This window comes from Brassica napus, chromosome A5 (genome assembly GCF_020379485.1).
Source record: "Brassica napus cultivar Da-Ae chromosome A5, Da-Ae, whole genome shotgun sequence".
NCBI classification, from domain to species: Eukaryota; Viridiplantae; Streptophyta; class Magnoliopsida; order Brassicales; family Brassicaceae; genus Brassica; species Brassica napus.
This window is the reverse complement of record NC_063438.1, coordinates 22093521-22110051: the sequence shown is the minus strand read 5'-3', so window position 1 is coordinate 22110051 and position 16531 is coordinate 22093521. Positions and strand designations below refer to the sequence as shown.

General features: G+C 36.4%; 4 protein-coding genes and 1 pseudogene across 4 annotated transcripts; 2 read left to right on the top strand and 3 right to left on the bottom strand.

The window, feature by feature from the left end:
- The first annotated feature begins 300 nt into the window (after nucleotides 1-300).
- On the top strand, nucleotides 301-2712 carry LOC106453947. The gene is made up of 2 exons (XM_048779656.1): nucleotides 301-1559; nucleotides 2013-2712. The coding sequence occupies exons 1-2, from the start codon at nucleotides 481-483 to the stop codon at nucleotides 2710-2712; spliced, it is 1779 nt and encodes a 592-aa protein (XP_048635613.1). The 5' UTR covers nucleotides 301-480.
- A 4349-nt stretch (nucleotides 2713-7061) lies between these two features.
- On the top strand, nucleotides 7062-9433 carry LOC125608978. The gene is made up of 4 exons (XM_048779655.1): nucleotides 7062-7412; nucleotides 7485-7886; nucleotides 8483-8897; nucleotides 8992-9433. Exons 1-4 carry the CDS (start codon nucleotides 7157-7159, stop codon nucleotides 9191-9193), a joined length of 1275 nt encoding a protein of 424 aa, XP_048635612.1. The 5' UTR covers nucleotides 7062-7156; the 3' UTR covers nucleotides 9194-9433.
- A 209-nt stretch (nucleotides 9434-9642) lies between these two features.
- On the bottom strand, nucleotides 9643-9886 carry LOC125608683. The gene has a single exon (XM_048779125.1). It carries the CDS (start codon nucleotides 9871-9873, stop codon nucleotides 9643-9645), a length of 231 nt encoding a protein of 76 aa, XP_048635082.1. The 5' UTR covers nucleotides 9874-9886.
- Nucleotides 9887-10182: 296 nt separating this feature from the next.
- On the bottom strand, nucleotides 10183-11956 carry LOC106453948 (annotated as a pseudogene).
- A 1-nt stretch (nucleotide 11957) lies between these two features.
- LOC111216076 (putative F-box/LRR-repeat protein At3g18150) lies at nucleotides 11958-15364 on the bottom strand. Its single transcript, XM_022720362.2, is given in 4 exon segments — nucleotides 11958-13987; nucleotides 14086-14259; nucleotides 14431-14518; nucleotides 14520-15364. Coding segments are annotated over 4 exon segments (1347 nt in total). The 5' UTR covers nucleotides 15317-15364; the 3' UTR covers nucleotides 11958-13699.
- Nucleotides 15365-16531: the final 1167 nt, after the last annotated feature.

Genomic DNA, 16531 nt, shown 5'->3' with positions numbered 1-16531 from the left:
AAATGTAGGTACGAAGACCTTTAAAAAATATATATGTATATGTCAGCGCTATAACCAAATTGTATTTTATTATTAGACGTACAAACCTTTATTTATTTACCAAATGCCGACAAAACTTACAAGATTTTTTATAATGATAACATAGACCAATCTTAAAATCTACAAAAAAAACTTTAATTTTGATTCGAGCAACCAGCTTTGGAGGTCATAACGTTTAATAAAATATCACGCTGGTACCAAAGCTATACACATGGGGTGTAACCGTGTAAGCGTGAATGCGTGATCGATCCTCGATGTATATATAAAGGAGGAAGAAGAAAAGAAAGCTAAATATTTTCCACTACTAGTTTTCGAGAGGTATATATAATCGTCCTAGTCCAACATGCAGAGAATCTAACGTTTCATCCTTGTTTGTTTTTGTTTTATAATACAAACAGATTAGTCCGAATATTAACAAGTTCATCAACACCAATAGAACATATGGAGACTCCACTTTCATCTATACCGCAACTAGTCCCAAACCTTACTTCAGCTACAATGGTTGATGGATCCCCACGTGCTGTTGCTCTTGATACGGAGCTACTTGCGTCCGTCCCAGACATTAAGCTTCGTCTTATGTGCAGCTTTGGCGGCCACATCATGCCTCGTCCACACGACATGGCCCTAACGTACTCCAGCGGCGAGACACGTCTAGTTGTTGTTGATCGACGCTCTTCACTAGCCTCGCTTCGATCTCGTCTCTCTACTATGCTTCTCAACGGCCGGTCCTTCACACTCAAGTACCAGCTCCCTAGCGAAGATCTTGATTCGCTCGTCACCATCACTACCGATGAAGATCTTGAGAACATGATCGAGGAATACGACCGCGCGACGTTATCAGCAACGACGAGTGCAACGCATCGGATACGGTTGTTCCTTTTTGCTAACAAGCTTGAGACGGCTGCTACCATGGGATCTTTGCTTAACAGCGCAAAGTCGGAGACGTGGTTCGTTGATGCTTTGAACCAACCCGGTTTGCTTCCTCGTGGGTTGTCGGATTCTGCCGCTGTGAATAACACCTTGGTGAATCTTGATGAAGAGACCGATGTTCAAGAACTAGAAACTGATGTTGGTGGTGATAACAACAAGCGAGGAGATTACATCACAAACAATGTGATGTCTCATCAGGAGATGCATATGAGTTCGATGCCTGATTCGCCTATGTTGGACACCACCGGTGGTTCTTCCTCTTCTTCTCCATCCACTGCCAACTTGCCACCGATCCACGTTAGAGTCAGCGAAGAACAGTTTACTCAGATGAGCTTTTCAAACGTGCATACTCATAGGCCTTTGGAAGATGTCATTGGTTTGATGGAAAATCAACCAATGATGGGGTATAACAATGCACCTATTGATAATGTTACTGCCGTAAGAAATTGTCAGGCTCTATCGGATGACGATCGATCAGATCCCAGTGTGATGGTTGGATACAAAAAGCCACCGTTGCCGATGCAGCCATTGTTGATCCCTCTCCGGGGTGCCGGCGGGTATGGCTTGACATCTCCTGATTCTATTGCAAGGTACTTTCATCTTATACTGCCACTCTTTATTTTCTCGGATATATTGTTTGATATGTATGTCTCTTGGTCTAGTAATGTACAAATATTTTGTGAAATGGGAGTCTCTTTTGATGCATTAAATAGACAAATGTTATGGACTAGGCATCCAATTCTTTTTCATTCTCATCCATTGTTTCAGCATGTTTTGAATTTTTTGTTCTCTTTGCTCTGTTTTTGCTTTATGATCTTCATATGTGGTCTGAATTATAAGCGAACGTTAGGCTAAGTAGCTAAAAAGATAGATGACTACTTTGAAAGCATGTTATAGAAACCAAAGGATAAATTATTTTAAGACGTTCAATGCACAATAATGTTATTTCAAGTTATCTTTCAGTCTTTTACATGTTAGGTTTGTTATTCAAGTCTATTACTAAATACTAATTTTTCATGTTGTTATTGTTATTTTCCATGTAGTGATACTAGCATTTCTTCTGCTACTTCAGTTTCAAAGCCGTTGTACTACCAAGAACAAGCTCCAGCTATCCCAAAAGTCCCGATAACACAGCCTGAAACCACATTGGTCCAAACCAGTCACGGCATACCTCCGCATGAAACCACTCCAGTCCAAACCACACCACTCATCCTGTCTCAGTCAGGTACATACACAACTGTGGACCAACAACACCAACTCCCGGTTCAACAATCTATCTTACACCAAGGTGTTCAGTACATCCCTCATCCATCACAATGCATCCCGGTTTACTCTCACCAGCAGCAAAACTACCCGGTTTACGTAATGTCCGTTCCGCAGTCTCAACAATATGTCCCATCAAGAACTCCTCCGCTCTACCCAAACCCAAGACCTGAAGCCGGTCAAAACGTTTACCAAGCTGTTATATCGCAAAACCCTCAGGTTCATCAGATTCAGCAACAACAATTGCAACAGCCATTGCAACAGCCACACCATCAATACATGAGTTACTCTGGAGGTCCTGTGGAGACAATGTATTTCCACGCACAACGTCCTCCTGTTAGCAATGCTATTCCATTAGTTTCTCCGTACCAAAGCATGACACCTGCGGCAGCTGCAGCCGCTCTAGCTGATATGTCCAAGCAGATGACTCTTAATAACGACAAAGAACAACAAAATATGGCTGCGTCTCAACCGCTTTAAACACTAAATAGATGTTGCTTATCACGCATAATATAATAATGTCGAGTCACAACTCATTAGATATAAATAAGTAGGCTTTTGCTATATAGTCTTCTAAAGTGTTTTAATTACTGTTAGTGTATTTTTTTCTTGAAAAATAAAATTGTTTGGATGATTTCTATAGTAACTATATCTGTGTTGTAAGAATATGATAAATTGCTTGTTTAGATTAACAATAATATTTTTTTAAAAGTAGACGACTTACAATTAAGTAGTCATAGGTTAGTTTTGCAATTGAAAAAAAAAACTTCAAGATTTAGTTATACACAGACGACTTATAATTCAGTCGTCCACCAGACGACTTAATTGTAAGTCGTCCAGGATTTTTTTCCGAGATTCTGGTCAAACCTGGTAAATCCTGGACGACTTACATTTCAGTCGTCTCGTGGACGACTGAATTATAAGTCGTCTGTATATAATTAAATCTTGAAGTTTTTTTTTTCAATTGCAAAACTAACCTATGACGACTTAACTGTAAGTCGTCTACTTTTAAAAAAATATTATTATTTTAATTTTCACTAGACGAATGAAATGTAAGTCGTCCAAAAAGTCAAACTTCTGAAATAATCCAGTCAAATGCAAAACTAACCTCTGACGACTGAAATGTAAGTCGTCTAGCTTTTTTGGAGTTTTTTTTTAACCAAACAATAGTAGACGACTTAACTTTCAGTCGTCCGAAATAACAGATTTCAAAGTCAATTGCAAAAATAACCTCTGCGTTGACCAGACGACGTATAGTTTAGTCGTCTAGACAACTTAGATTGAAGTCGTCCGCGTCTTCTCCGCTAGTTTTTAAGTCTTCTACGTTAGTTTTTGAATAACTTGTATTTTTAAGAGTGATAAGTAACTTCAAGATATGTAAAACTCATATTTACAAAATATGTTCTCTCCCTTAGTTTTACTAAATTTGACTAAGTTTTTCAACACAAACTTATAAAAAAATATGATATGCTTTGACTAGTTACTATTGTTTGTTTCCATCTCTTAAGTATTATTGTTATAGACAATAATGATGACTATTGTTATGAGTTGGAAGAAGGGTTAAATGCTTCTTAAAATGTTGTATCAATATGAAGCTACCAACATTCTTGTTTATTAAGATGAGAAAAAGGTCATTGGAGTTTATTATTGCATATGAGAGATCCAAAGATAAGAAAAAAGCTATTGAAGTCTATTATTTCATTGATTTTTAAATGTGTAAACACATTGTTAGCACATTTAATACATCTTGGAAAACATTATTACTGATTTTACAAAAAATTCACAACTAAAAGAGTAGACATGCAATTCACAAAACAGACCACAAACAAAACTATTATAGATCATTCCTCTACAAAGACAAGCTTGGATTCCACTTGAGTAGACAAGACCAGACGACTTTTAAGAAGTCCAGACGACTTCTAAGAAGTCCAGACGACTTCTAAGAAGTCCAGACGACTTCCAGGAAGTTTAGACGACTTTGTCAGAAGACTTTTAGGAAGTTCAGACGACTTCCAGACGACTTTACAGGAAGTCCAGACGACTTCCAGACGACTTCCAGATGACTTCCAGACGACTTCCAGACGACTAACAGGTAAGTCGTCCCAGAAGTCTTCCAGATCTGAAAAACCTGCATATTAAATCCAGATCTGAAAAACCTGCATATTCAAAAACGTTCAAATTGCTTAAAAACAGAAAAAATGAGTGGAAGATTAGATAAATCTACCTTTACAGAACACACAAAAATACATATCTAAAAATAATAGATCTACCTTTAAATTAGTGGAAGATGAGTATCATCTAATTAAAAACATGCAAAAAAGATAGATTAGTAAGAAAGACATGAGACAAAACTGAAAAATTCATATAAAGTTTGGTGTTTTCAAGTCAAAGAGATTAGAGTGGGTTTGGAGAGTTTTAGTTTGGAAAAAAAGTAAGAACTTTATACAACAAGAAGTTACCAAATGAAGAAAAATCAGACATAAGAACTTACCAAAACTCTCAGAAAAATCCAGACGACTTCCTGGAAGTCCAGACGACTTTGTCAGAAGACTTCCAAGAAGTCCAGACGACTTCCAGACGACTTCCAGACGACTAACAGGTAAGTCGTCCCAGAAGTCTTCCAGATCTGAAAAACCTGCATATCAAATCCAGATCTGAAAAACCTGCATATCCAAAAACGTTCAAATGACTTAAAAATAGAGAAAATGAGTGGAAGATTAGATAAATCTACATTTATAGAACACACAAAAATACATATATAAAATTAATAGATCTACCTTTAAATTAGTGGAAGATGAGTACCATTTGATTAAAAACCTGCAAAAGAGATAGATTAGTAAGAAATACATGAGACAAAACTGAAAAATTCATATAAAGTTTGGTGTTTTCAAGTCAAAGAGATTAGAGAGAGGTTGGAGAGTTTTAGAATGATGAACATTACATTTTTGTTGCAGCCATTTGAGAGGAGGAGAGAGAATGTGTAAATTTTTCTTTATATAGGGAGACAAAAAATCCAATTAGGTTAAATATTTTTGACTCAGACGACTTCCTGGACGACTTAAATTTCAGTCGTCTGGTGAAGAAATTAAAACAGACGACTTACATGTAAGTCGTCCAGAAGAGTTTAATATTTTTAGCGGGAAACTAAATATTTTTAGCGGGAAACTAAAATAGAAGACTTTCTAGACGACTTACAAGTAAGTCGTCTGGTTTAAATTATTTAAGCGGAAAAATAATTTTTAAAAAAAATTTTAGGCGGGAATATTTGGACGACTTACATGTAAGTCGTCTGTTTTAATTTCTTCACCAGACGACTGAAATGTAAGTCGTCCGAGTAAAATGATCCGTTTAGGTTAAAACGTACATTGGTAAAATTATAGGTTCGGTACGATGTGGACGACTGAAATATACGTCGTCCGAGTAAATTATTCAACAGACGACTGAAATATAAGTCGTCCACACCCTAAACATAACCCCTAAACTTAATTATCTAATTAAACACTTCATAAAACCAAATCAAACTTGAAAAGTGTTTACTATACACAGAAATAAACACATATAGGTGAAAACTAATTTTTGAAAAAAACATTTTAGTTTTCCAAAATCTAACCCTAACAATACATACAATACTACAACATATGTTTGCCAAACTCCTAAACCAAAGTATTTCATGATTCACTACTTCCACTCATCTATCTTCAAAACAAATCAATTTTATCATATCTTAATTTATATCACTTAAAACTGTTTATAATTACTTGATTTTTATTTTTCACGCATCAAAATATTTTTTTACAAGATTTATAAATTTTTTTTTAAAATAAACTGGTACCAGACGACTTACACTTCAGTCGTCCAGACGACTTCCAACATCTCAGACGACTCAGACGATTTACTGGGGCTATATTCGTAAAAATGGCTTCTGTTTTTTTTGTTTGGTCACAAGGGGCTGAGCTGTAATTTCACTAGACTTTTAGGTTAGTTTTGCATTTGATTCAAGTTTGGGTATAGGTTTGGGATTAAAATCAAATTGTGGGTTAGTTTTGGCAAAAACCCCTTACATATAATCTTATATATACATTTTTTTGGTAACTACAAAACATGCTTACTTACCACATTCAGAAAATTAACTATACAGAGATGTTCCCATCTAGACCCAATGTACGTGGAAAGCTCTACTCTTTTCCAGTGGTTTGGATCTTGGAAGTCCATAAGCTGATTTTTTGTTTTGAGGTAGAATATCATGCATTAGAAAATATGAAATACTTGGGACTTTTTTCGGAACTGAGCTAAAAAATATAAGAAACCAACAAACTATGTGCCTTGGGCTATATATATACCCACGAAAATCAGCACAAAAATAATTTACAATGTAGAACTACTAAAAATGGCAAAAGAAGAAAGTAACTTTTTAAGAATGATGAAATCAGCAGAGAGTCTTCTCGGTCATCCAACACTTTTATCAGTTGAAAGCAATACAATCTCAAATACGACATATCTTCTACACTCTTTTTTGAATCAAACATTCCATTATATTGCCCCAAAGTTTAAATCTAAAAAGACTGAACCTCTTAGAGGCCTAAAAAAACGAACTACATCATCATGATCATCATATAAACTATAGTCGAAGCCACTTATGTTTTTCATATATTCATGCCAAGATCAATCAAATTGACAGATAGCTCCTGTGAGAAAATCAAATTGAGTGAACCTTTGAGGCCTATAAGCTGATTACGTTGGGTCTCTTTACAATTATTATTTACTGGAGCAAGGGCTTAAAAGGGTCCAGTACTCCAGTGTCAAATCCGTAAATTAAACAAACATTTGAGTAAAGAAAAAAAAAATCACATTTTTGTAAGCACTACGAAAATTTACAGATAGAGAGAGAGCTCGACGACCTAAAACCCTAAATCTCGGATCCGCCATGAGAGGAGCTCTCTTCAGAAACGCCTCTCTCTGCGCTCGCAGACTTCTCCTTTCTCCTCGTATCACCACTCCTCAACCCTCCTCCTCCTCCTCCAATGCTCCCTTCCTCGCTCCGATCGTCACTCCGTTTTCCCCCAGATTATTCTCCTCCGAATCCGATTCCTCCGGCGAGAACCCACCTCCTCCGGAGTCTTCCTCTCCGATTGAATCCACCAACAAGAAAGATCTCGCTGTAGAAGACGTAGGCAACAAAGGTAAAGCAAAAAAATCGGAACTTTACTCTGTGTAGCTAAAGATCTTGATATTTTCTCTTTGTGTGGTTTCAGAGCTTAAGGCCCGTATAGAGAAGTACTTCAACGAAGGAAACGAAGACGCTTTGCCCGGAATCATCGAAGCTCTTCTCCAGAGAAGGCTTGTTGACAAGCACGCGGACACTGATGACGAAGTGATGGACGCTCTCCAGAACCAGCCTTTCAAAGACGATGTGAAAGATGAGGACTTTGAATCTGATTTCGAGGAAGCTCACTCTACTGACGACGAGCTCGAGGATCTGTATAATTCCCCGGAGTATGTGAAGAAGAAGATGCAGAACAATGAGTTCTTTAATATGGATGAGAAGAAGTGGGATGTCATTGTTAGAGATGGGATTAGGCATGGGATTTTGAAGGATACTAAGGAGTGTGAAGAGATTCTTGAGGATATGCTTCACTGGGACAAGCTTCTTCCTGGTAATCTTGTTGTTGTTTTTTTATATTAAAACTCATGGATTCACATCTTTAGACTTAGCTACCATCTCAGATCTTTAGGTTGATTGATATACCGGTGTGTTTTCTTATTAGCTAAAAATACTCTCTAATGGGACTGAGTATTTGTTGTTATGCTTTATGTTTGGGATATTGCTAGAATCAATAGTAGGAAAACTATCTTTGTTGGACTCTTTGAAGAGGATATGGTCATTTAAGATTCATTGCTTCTCGGATCACCACTCACCAGGATCATTTAGAGAGCACATTCGTTTGTTTATTCATTGCAGTTTTTTTTTTACTTTAAAAATTCATGGATTCACATCGTTTGACTTGGCTACCTTAGCATCTTAGTTTTTGAGGTCTTGTATCTTCAGGGGCTAGGCTGAATGATATACCAGTGTTCTTTCTTATTAGCTAAAAGCACTCTCTAATGACACTGTGTATTTGTTGTTATCTTTTTGTATTTGGGATATTGCTTGAATCATAGTAGTGTCTTTTCAGAGAGCATATTGGTTTTGTTTGTTCCTGTGTTTTATAAGAAACATTAACGAAATCATCTGACTGTATTTTCCATTCAGATGACTTGAAGAAGAAAGTTGAAGCGAAGTTTAATGAGCTTGGGGACATGTGTGAACGTGGTGAAATGGAGCCAGAAGCAGCCTATGAGCTGTTTAAGGAATTCGAAGATGAGATGGTGATTCAATATGGGGATCAAATGGAAGCTGCGGGACCTCCCAAGTTTGATGAAACAGATCCTTCCTATAGCAACACCAACTTGGATGACCCTCCTGGTGAAGGCCCAATCCTTAGGTGGCAGTCAAGGATTGTTTTTGCTCCTGGAGGCGATGCTTGGCATCCAAAGAACAGGAAAGTTAAACTGTCTGTTACAGTGAAAGAGCTCGGACTCTCTAAGCATCAGGCTCGTAGGCTAAGGGAGCTCGTGGGAAAAAGATATGATTCAGGGAAAGACGAGCTTACAATCACCAGCGAGAGGTATTGCAGCTTTGAACCTTACTAAAAAGTCTTTTCGTTTCAAGACAAGAATGTTGTTATGTGATGAACTGTTGTGCAAACACACATGTCACAGGTTTGAACATCGAGAAGAAAACAGGAAAGACTGTCTGAGGACGCTTTACGGGTTGATAGAGGAAGCAGCGAAAGCCAACAAGATCGCTGAGGACATAAGAACTGCTTATGTGAAACAAAGGCTTCAAGCTAATCCAGCTTTTATGCAGAAACTACAAGCCAAGATCATGAGGTCTAAAGAATCAAATCCCATCAACGCATAGAAGAAACTTCTTCTTGGTTCGTGCTTTTGTTCTCGTTTCACCAAAGAATCCAGTTAACCATCAGTTGATCCGGATTCCGGATCCATAAAGAATTGATGGTAACTCCATATTTTAATTTTGGTTTTGATTCTCCTCTTGTCTGAAACTTGGTCGTGTACTTGTTGGGGCCTATTAGGACCATGAGACATTCAACGTTTCTTTATGGATTATGATATGAATCTACTCCCCTGGGTTTCAATATGGGATTTGGATTGGCTTACCCGGTTTAGAAACAAAAGTTTGATTTAGTAAAATTTCAACCTTCAAATCGAGATGCAATTGCTTTAGTAATACATTCACACAACCAATTCTTATATTTTTGAAAAGAACAAGGAAAGAGCTTCTATACCAAAAGTTGACAACAAAAACCACAATACAAAAGTAGTCCACGACGTAGACGAAAGAACTCTTTAATCTCCACAACCACCACAGCAGCCAGCGCAGCCGGCACCTCCGGCATCAGGGGTGTTGCCGGAATAGGCTAGGTCGCTGTCGCTGGATGCTCCGTCGGCACATGAGAGTAACAGAGCCGAGAGGACACAACAGCTGAATAGAGCCAAGAACACAACATGAAAAAGGTAACTAACATGGAGGTGTGTTGTTGTCGCCATGCTCATTATATCTTCTAAATGTCTCGCCATTTCTCTCTCAAGATGTTTTGATGTGGATGAGGTTTGAGTTGTTTAACGTGAACGGGGGTATTCATCCTACTTATTGTTGATATATTCGTACGTACGTAAGATCATTGACTTTTAATAAAATTATTCAGGTGACTATAAGGTTTCTTTGAATATGCCTTGTTTCAGTAATAAAATAAAGAAAGACTGCAACAGAAAAGACATTTTAGAAGATCATCATACATCCTAGTGTAGTCCAAAAGACGTTCAACAGAAATCATATCCGTGTAGGTACTACGCGGAAGCTAGAGGTAGTGACAAGACTTCAACCCCCTATTGTGATGTTGGTGGAAGAGGCCCAATGGTGACATTGCTGTTGTGAAGAAGTGTTGCAGTCAGATCTTCAATATAAGACTTAAGGTAACGTTTATACAACAGTAGGACCATCTTGTCTAATTTCTCAGTGTTTTTAAGAACAAGTTCCACGAATGCAGTGACATGCTTTGGTTGTACATACCAACAAGACGTATTCCAATTGAAACCATCTTTAGACGATTTCCAGCATTGATCCGGCTTCTAGGATTGTGATTTCAAGTATAGGTCAAGATGATGCTCCTGTACAAACATAAAATAAGTTAGTAAAACGGTTCCTGGATAGATTTGAACTGGATAATAGCTATAGAAAAAGAGGTTGTGGTAAATATACCAGTATGGCATTGCTGGAAGTCCTTCCACGTACTGTTAACTTCTCTAAATCAGGAGAGTTTTGTAACAGTCTTTCTATGCCAGGAATAACATACTGTGAGATCACTGTATCCAGAGTCAATGATTTGACCTTGAGCATCGGGAAATAAACACCACGAATCTCAGCAAGAGATAAAATCTAACAGAAAAACAAAGAAGATATAGTGAATATTGATTAGTATCAAGCTTATAAGAGCACCATTGGAATCCTTAGCATTTTAATAATATATATATATATATATTTTTTTTGAATAGTTAAGGACTCTAATCATAAATGTAGGTCTAATGGTGTTATTCGATATGGAGTCTTTATGAATTTTTTTTTTTTTTAGAACTATAGAAAACTCTAAAGAAAACTAATTATTCCATATAGAAAACGTTGACCGTGCAACCTACTGACTTTTAGGCATTAGAGAATGCTATTTATATAATTATGAACCCAAAAAATAACATGTGTACGTACCTCAATAAAGTTTCCACCAAACGTAAGCTTCTCTGCGTTTTGTACCTTCTCTAGCATCTCAAGCACTTTGACTTGGAGTTGGAGAAAATCAGGTTTGGTAAACTCGAAGAAAGGGTTATTAGTTTGGACATAGCAAATATCCAACTTAGCTTCGGTTAGAGAACCGACATCAACCAAAGTACATGATGTCAGAGAGTCTACCAATCTGTGACAATGGATATGTGGTGCCACAATCTGCCTTGGCCCCCGTTTCTTCAGGTTACAGTTTACTTCCAACGTTCTCAGACGTAGGGAATTCCTGAGATCAAGAAACTTTAGTTTCCTGCAGAGATACAATCTCAAGTATTCGAGATTCGGACAACCGGATAGAATCTTAGCCATGGAATCATCGGAGATACTACAACAAGTCAATGATAACTTCTGCAACGACACCCAAGAAGACCCATATCGGCACTCCATAACCATCTTATGAGCGAACTTAATGTTGAGCTGTTTGAAAGAGGAACTGTTGTAGAAGAAATCAGGAAGCTTATACTCTTCATAATACGGTCTACGAACATCAAGGGATAGATTCTCAACGTTGCGTGACATGGCGAACTTGATCCAGGTGTCGATGTATGGTATGTTCTTTGTGATTGGTGATATTTAGGAGGTGAAAGCTCTTCATCTTGGGAGCTGTGTAACGAGCTAGGGTTTTGTTTATAGAATCTGCCGTCAGTGTGTTGGCCTTTAAGGAGAGAGAAGGTATCTCGCGCCATACGTGTCTCCATCGTTTTGACAAGAGGGATGTTTTGATGGCTAATTCGATAGGAACAAAGCAGAGTATGCGTTGGAGGATCACAACTGGTAGATTGCGGAACAAGTCTTCAGCTCCTTCTGTCATCATGTCGTCTGCGATATGCTGTATTCTTAGGGCAATGATTTTTTAGGTATATAAAAGCGTTACATGGCCTCCTCTTTATTAATGGGCTTCAGCTTCCAATTGATGAAAAAATAATCACAGTTTAGGGGAGTTGTTATATTACACGTGGTACATAAGAATGAAAGAAGAAATTTCCATTTGCTGGGATTTCTTGAGACTCAAGTAAGTCCGCTGGTTTGAAATTTCCATTTTCTGGGAGTTGTTATTTTTGTTTGAAATTTGCAGGGGAAGAAGGGGATTTGGATAAAGCTACCTCTTGGTTTATAGCTAATCTTGTTGAGTTTGCTGTTATTGTAAGAGATTTTTCTCGATAAACCTTTTCTTGTTCTGTTTTGTTTGTTGACTTTTGGTAATAGACTTGCTTTATGTGTGTTTCAATATTCAGGAAGGGTGGGTGTAGATATCATCAAGCAGAGCCTGTGTACTTGATGCTTGTCTCTTGGATCTCTAATACCCCTGATACTATCCCCGCCAATGCTTCTCACATTGTTGGTGTTGGTGCTCTTGTCCTCAACAAAACCACTAGAGAGGCACCCTAATTTTAGTGTCCAGCACATTACTTTGTCAATGATGTTCGTTCTATGAAGAAGAAAAAACATGAGTATGACTTAAACCGTTATGAAATAACGCAATTCAATGAGCGTAGGTCCTCGTTGTCCAGGAAAAGAGCGGTTATTTCAGAGAGATAAAATGTCTGGAAGCTCCCTACTCGTGTTGTTCACGAGGTGATTTTACATCACTTCTTTATTGTTTTTCTGTCATCTTTATTGTCCCATTAGGATCTCTTGCTCCTTGTGTCTGATAGACAGTAACAAGTGAACCGAATTTCATGTGCATCAAACAAAAAGTGTTGCTCAACCTTAGCACCCAAAGAGAAACGTGATAAGGTTTTCAACATATGTAGCGGCTTAAATCTTTAGCTATAATTAAGTCCGGAATATGATATATAGTGTAGGACTGAATGTAGTAAGCTGATTAGAGAGCAACTAGTGAGCACTTGGCTTATAAAAGGTTGGTTGAAATAGAGTCTCTTACTAATCAAGTCTCTCTTATTTGTGATTTAGATAAGAACAGATGCATAAAAGTGTTTACAAAAATCTTCTTTTTTTTTTGACGAAAGGCTTGCTATTAAATAGTAGAAAAGTTACAAGGAAATGGCTCAGCCATAGAGTTCATGTTAAGAAGTTAAGTATACTGTAAATAAAAGCACCACATTTGTTTAAAAGCATAACATAAAAGAAGTCATAGGAAGATAAAGAACTTTTTGAATAATAAGTTCTCGTGAGATCGACGACCATATGGAGTAGTACCTCTTCCACGCCTTACAAAAATCTTGCGCCATAAACGTTCTTTTAACGATTTAGCTTTGTAAGCTAGGGAGTATAATCACTGGTCTATGTGGAAGTGGAAATGAAGTTCTGAATCTCGTTCTTTTTTTTTCTTGTACAGTTTATTGAACTATCAGATAATGATTGCTTGTCATACACTTAATAAAAATATCATCCCACGCTAAATCTAGCAAATATTGCATAACTGATTCACATCTAATGAGCTCCACTTATATATGCCCTGAAACTTTTGTAAGACAATCCAAACTCTTCTTCTATTGTGTTCTCAGTAGGCTCGACGTATACAATATTAAATAAAGTACACCAGTTATTAAAAGTATAATTTAAAATAGAAACGTTCAATAAAGGTCTCAAGACTTCAACCACTATGATTCACCACTGTTCTGATACCATCAACTTGGTGGCGCAGAGCACAACATTGACATTTTTGTTGTGAGGAAATGTTGGAACCACCACGTCTTCAATTTCAAACTGAAGGAAACGTTCATCCAACAGTACGAGCATCTTGTCTAGTTTCTTTGTATGTTTAAGCATAAGTTCCACAAATGAAGCCACATGCTCAGATGTTAAATCCACACCACGGTTGTTCAAAGAGGTTGATCTCCAGCATGTATTTAGATTAAAGCCTTGTGATTTCAAGTATTGGTCAAGATACTTCCCCTGCAAAAACATAAATTCGACACAAAAACAGTTCTTGGATATATTTGGACACGATAATAGCTAGAAAAGAGGTTGGTGCATGATGAGAATATACGTACCGGCATGCTGTTGAAATCCCTTGAAAGTGCTGTTAGCGTCTCTAAATCAGGTGAGTTTTGTAACAGTCTTTCTATACCAGGAATAACATACTGACAGATATCTGTATCAAGAGTCAATGTTTTGACCTTGAGCATCGGGAAAGAAACACCACGAATCTCAGCAAGAGATAAAATCTAATAGAAAGAATAAAAAGATAGTTAGTAACGAGCTAATGACATAGACTTTTGTAAACGTTCTTAATCAAACATATAGAAAATCAACTTCTAATGAATACTGATCGCGAAACAACTGCTTGTTAGGCATTAGAGAAGAAAATAATATGAGCCAAAAAACTAATTATATACCTGAATAAAGTTTCCACCAAAAGTAAGCTTCTCTACGTTTTGTATCTTTTCTAGCATCTTTAGCAGCATGGTTTGAAGAAAATCAGCCTAAGTTAGGGTTCACCGAGACATAACAAATATCCAGTTTAGCTTTGGTTAAAGAAGAGACATCGACAAAAGTGCATGATAACTGAGAGTTTAACAATCTGAGAGAATGGATGTGTGGTGCCACAATCTGCGTTGGTCCTGGTACCGACATGTCACGTCTTATTTGTAATGTTCTCAGACGTAGTGATTTGCGGAGATCAAGAACCTTTAGTTCACTGCAGTGACACAATGTTAAGTATTCTAGAATCGGACAACCGGTTAGAATCTTTGCTAAGGATTCATCAGAGAGAGTACAACCACTTAAGGATAACTTCCGTAAGAATTTCCAAGACACGGTGCATTCGGGAACAATCGTATGAAAAAAGATTAACTTAATGTTGAGTTGCCTGAAAGAAGAACTGTTGTAGAAGAAATCTGGAACCTTATACGGATAACTATTAGCCCAGAAATCCAGGGAAAGATTCTCAACGTTGTGTGACATGGCGCACTTGATCCACCGGTTGATGTGTGGAGTGTATTCCCTCCTATAGGTTTTGAGGTGAAAACTCTTCGTCTTGGGAGCTGTGTAGTGACTTAGGGTTTTGTTTACCGAAGCGGCAGTCAGTATAGTGGCATCTAAGGAAAGAGAAGGTATCTCGCACCATACATGCTTCCATCGTCTAGACAAGAGGGATGTTGTGATGGCTACTTTGATCGGTATAAAGCAGAGTATGTGTTGGAGTATCTCATCTGGTAAATTGCTAATCAAGTCTACAGCTGCTTTGATCCTTCTGTCGTCGGCCATCTTCCCTTGCGACATATATTCTTAGGGTAAAGATTAAATAGATAAAAAATTATATAATCTCATTTTTACCTCGTATTATCTCACAGATTTTATATTAATATTGTAATGTAGTTTCATTAAATAGATAAAAAAATTAAAAGAACTGTTTTTTCTCTAAAATAATTTAGGAAGATCTTACTAATATTTTTTGATATCTTCTTGAATTTGACTTATATGCTTAATTAGAAAAACATTACTGAATATGTATACTATCTTTCTAAAATTTAGAAAGATATCGATAAATATCTATAATATCTTCAAAAAGTTTGTTAAGTTTTTTTTATAAATGTGTACTAAGTATACATCTATACTATTAAAACAGAAAGAATTTTAAAAAATCTACCTATGAAAAGCTATTGAGAAAAAAACCAAAATAACATTAAATCAAGTTTTTGTTCCCAAACTAGTACTCAAGGCCAAAAGTCACAAAAATAGCACTCAATGGGTGGGGTTTAGGGTTTAGAATTTAGGGTTTAGGGTTTAGAGTTTAGGTTTTAGGGTTTAGAGTTGAAAAGTGAGGTTTTGGGGATAAGATTTCAAATTTTGAAAAAAAAAAATTTAAATTTTTCAAAAGATAAAATGCTATTTTGGTCATTTTAGTTTTTGAGTGCTATTTTTGTGATATAAACTTAGAAATGTGCTATTTTGGAGATTTGCCCAAAGTTATTAGACATTTTCATTAGACTTAACTATTTTTTTGATCTCACCTTATTTTTCTCTAACTATATAATATTTTTAATGAAATCATTTATTACTTCTCATTGTCTAGGAAACTGAATATAAAATGATATTTATGAATATAAAAATAGACTCTATGAATTCGGTAATATTTTATCAAATTAACTTTCCGTAAATTTTTTTTATCGTATTCTTTGAATATGAAAATTTCACAAACCAATATTGCATTCTAATATAGTACTACATAATAATAGAAATGTTATTAGGGCAATTGTCAATAATAACACATTTTGAAGTTTATGTCTCAAAAATGGCACTATAAGGTGAAAGTCACAAAAATGACATTCATTAAAGGGTAAAATATCTCTAATACCCTTGGTTTAAAATTAAATAAACAAACAAAAATAAATAAAAAAAATAAAAAAAAGAAAAAAAGAAATTTTTTTTATAGTTTCAGATTATATGTTTTCAGATTCGAAATTTTTATTATTTTTTTTTTCGAAATTTTTTTTT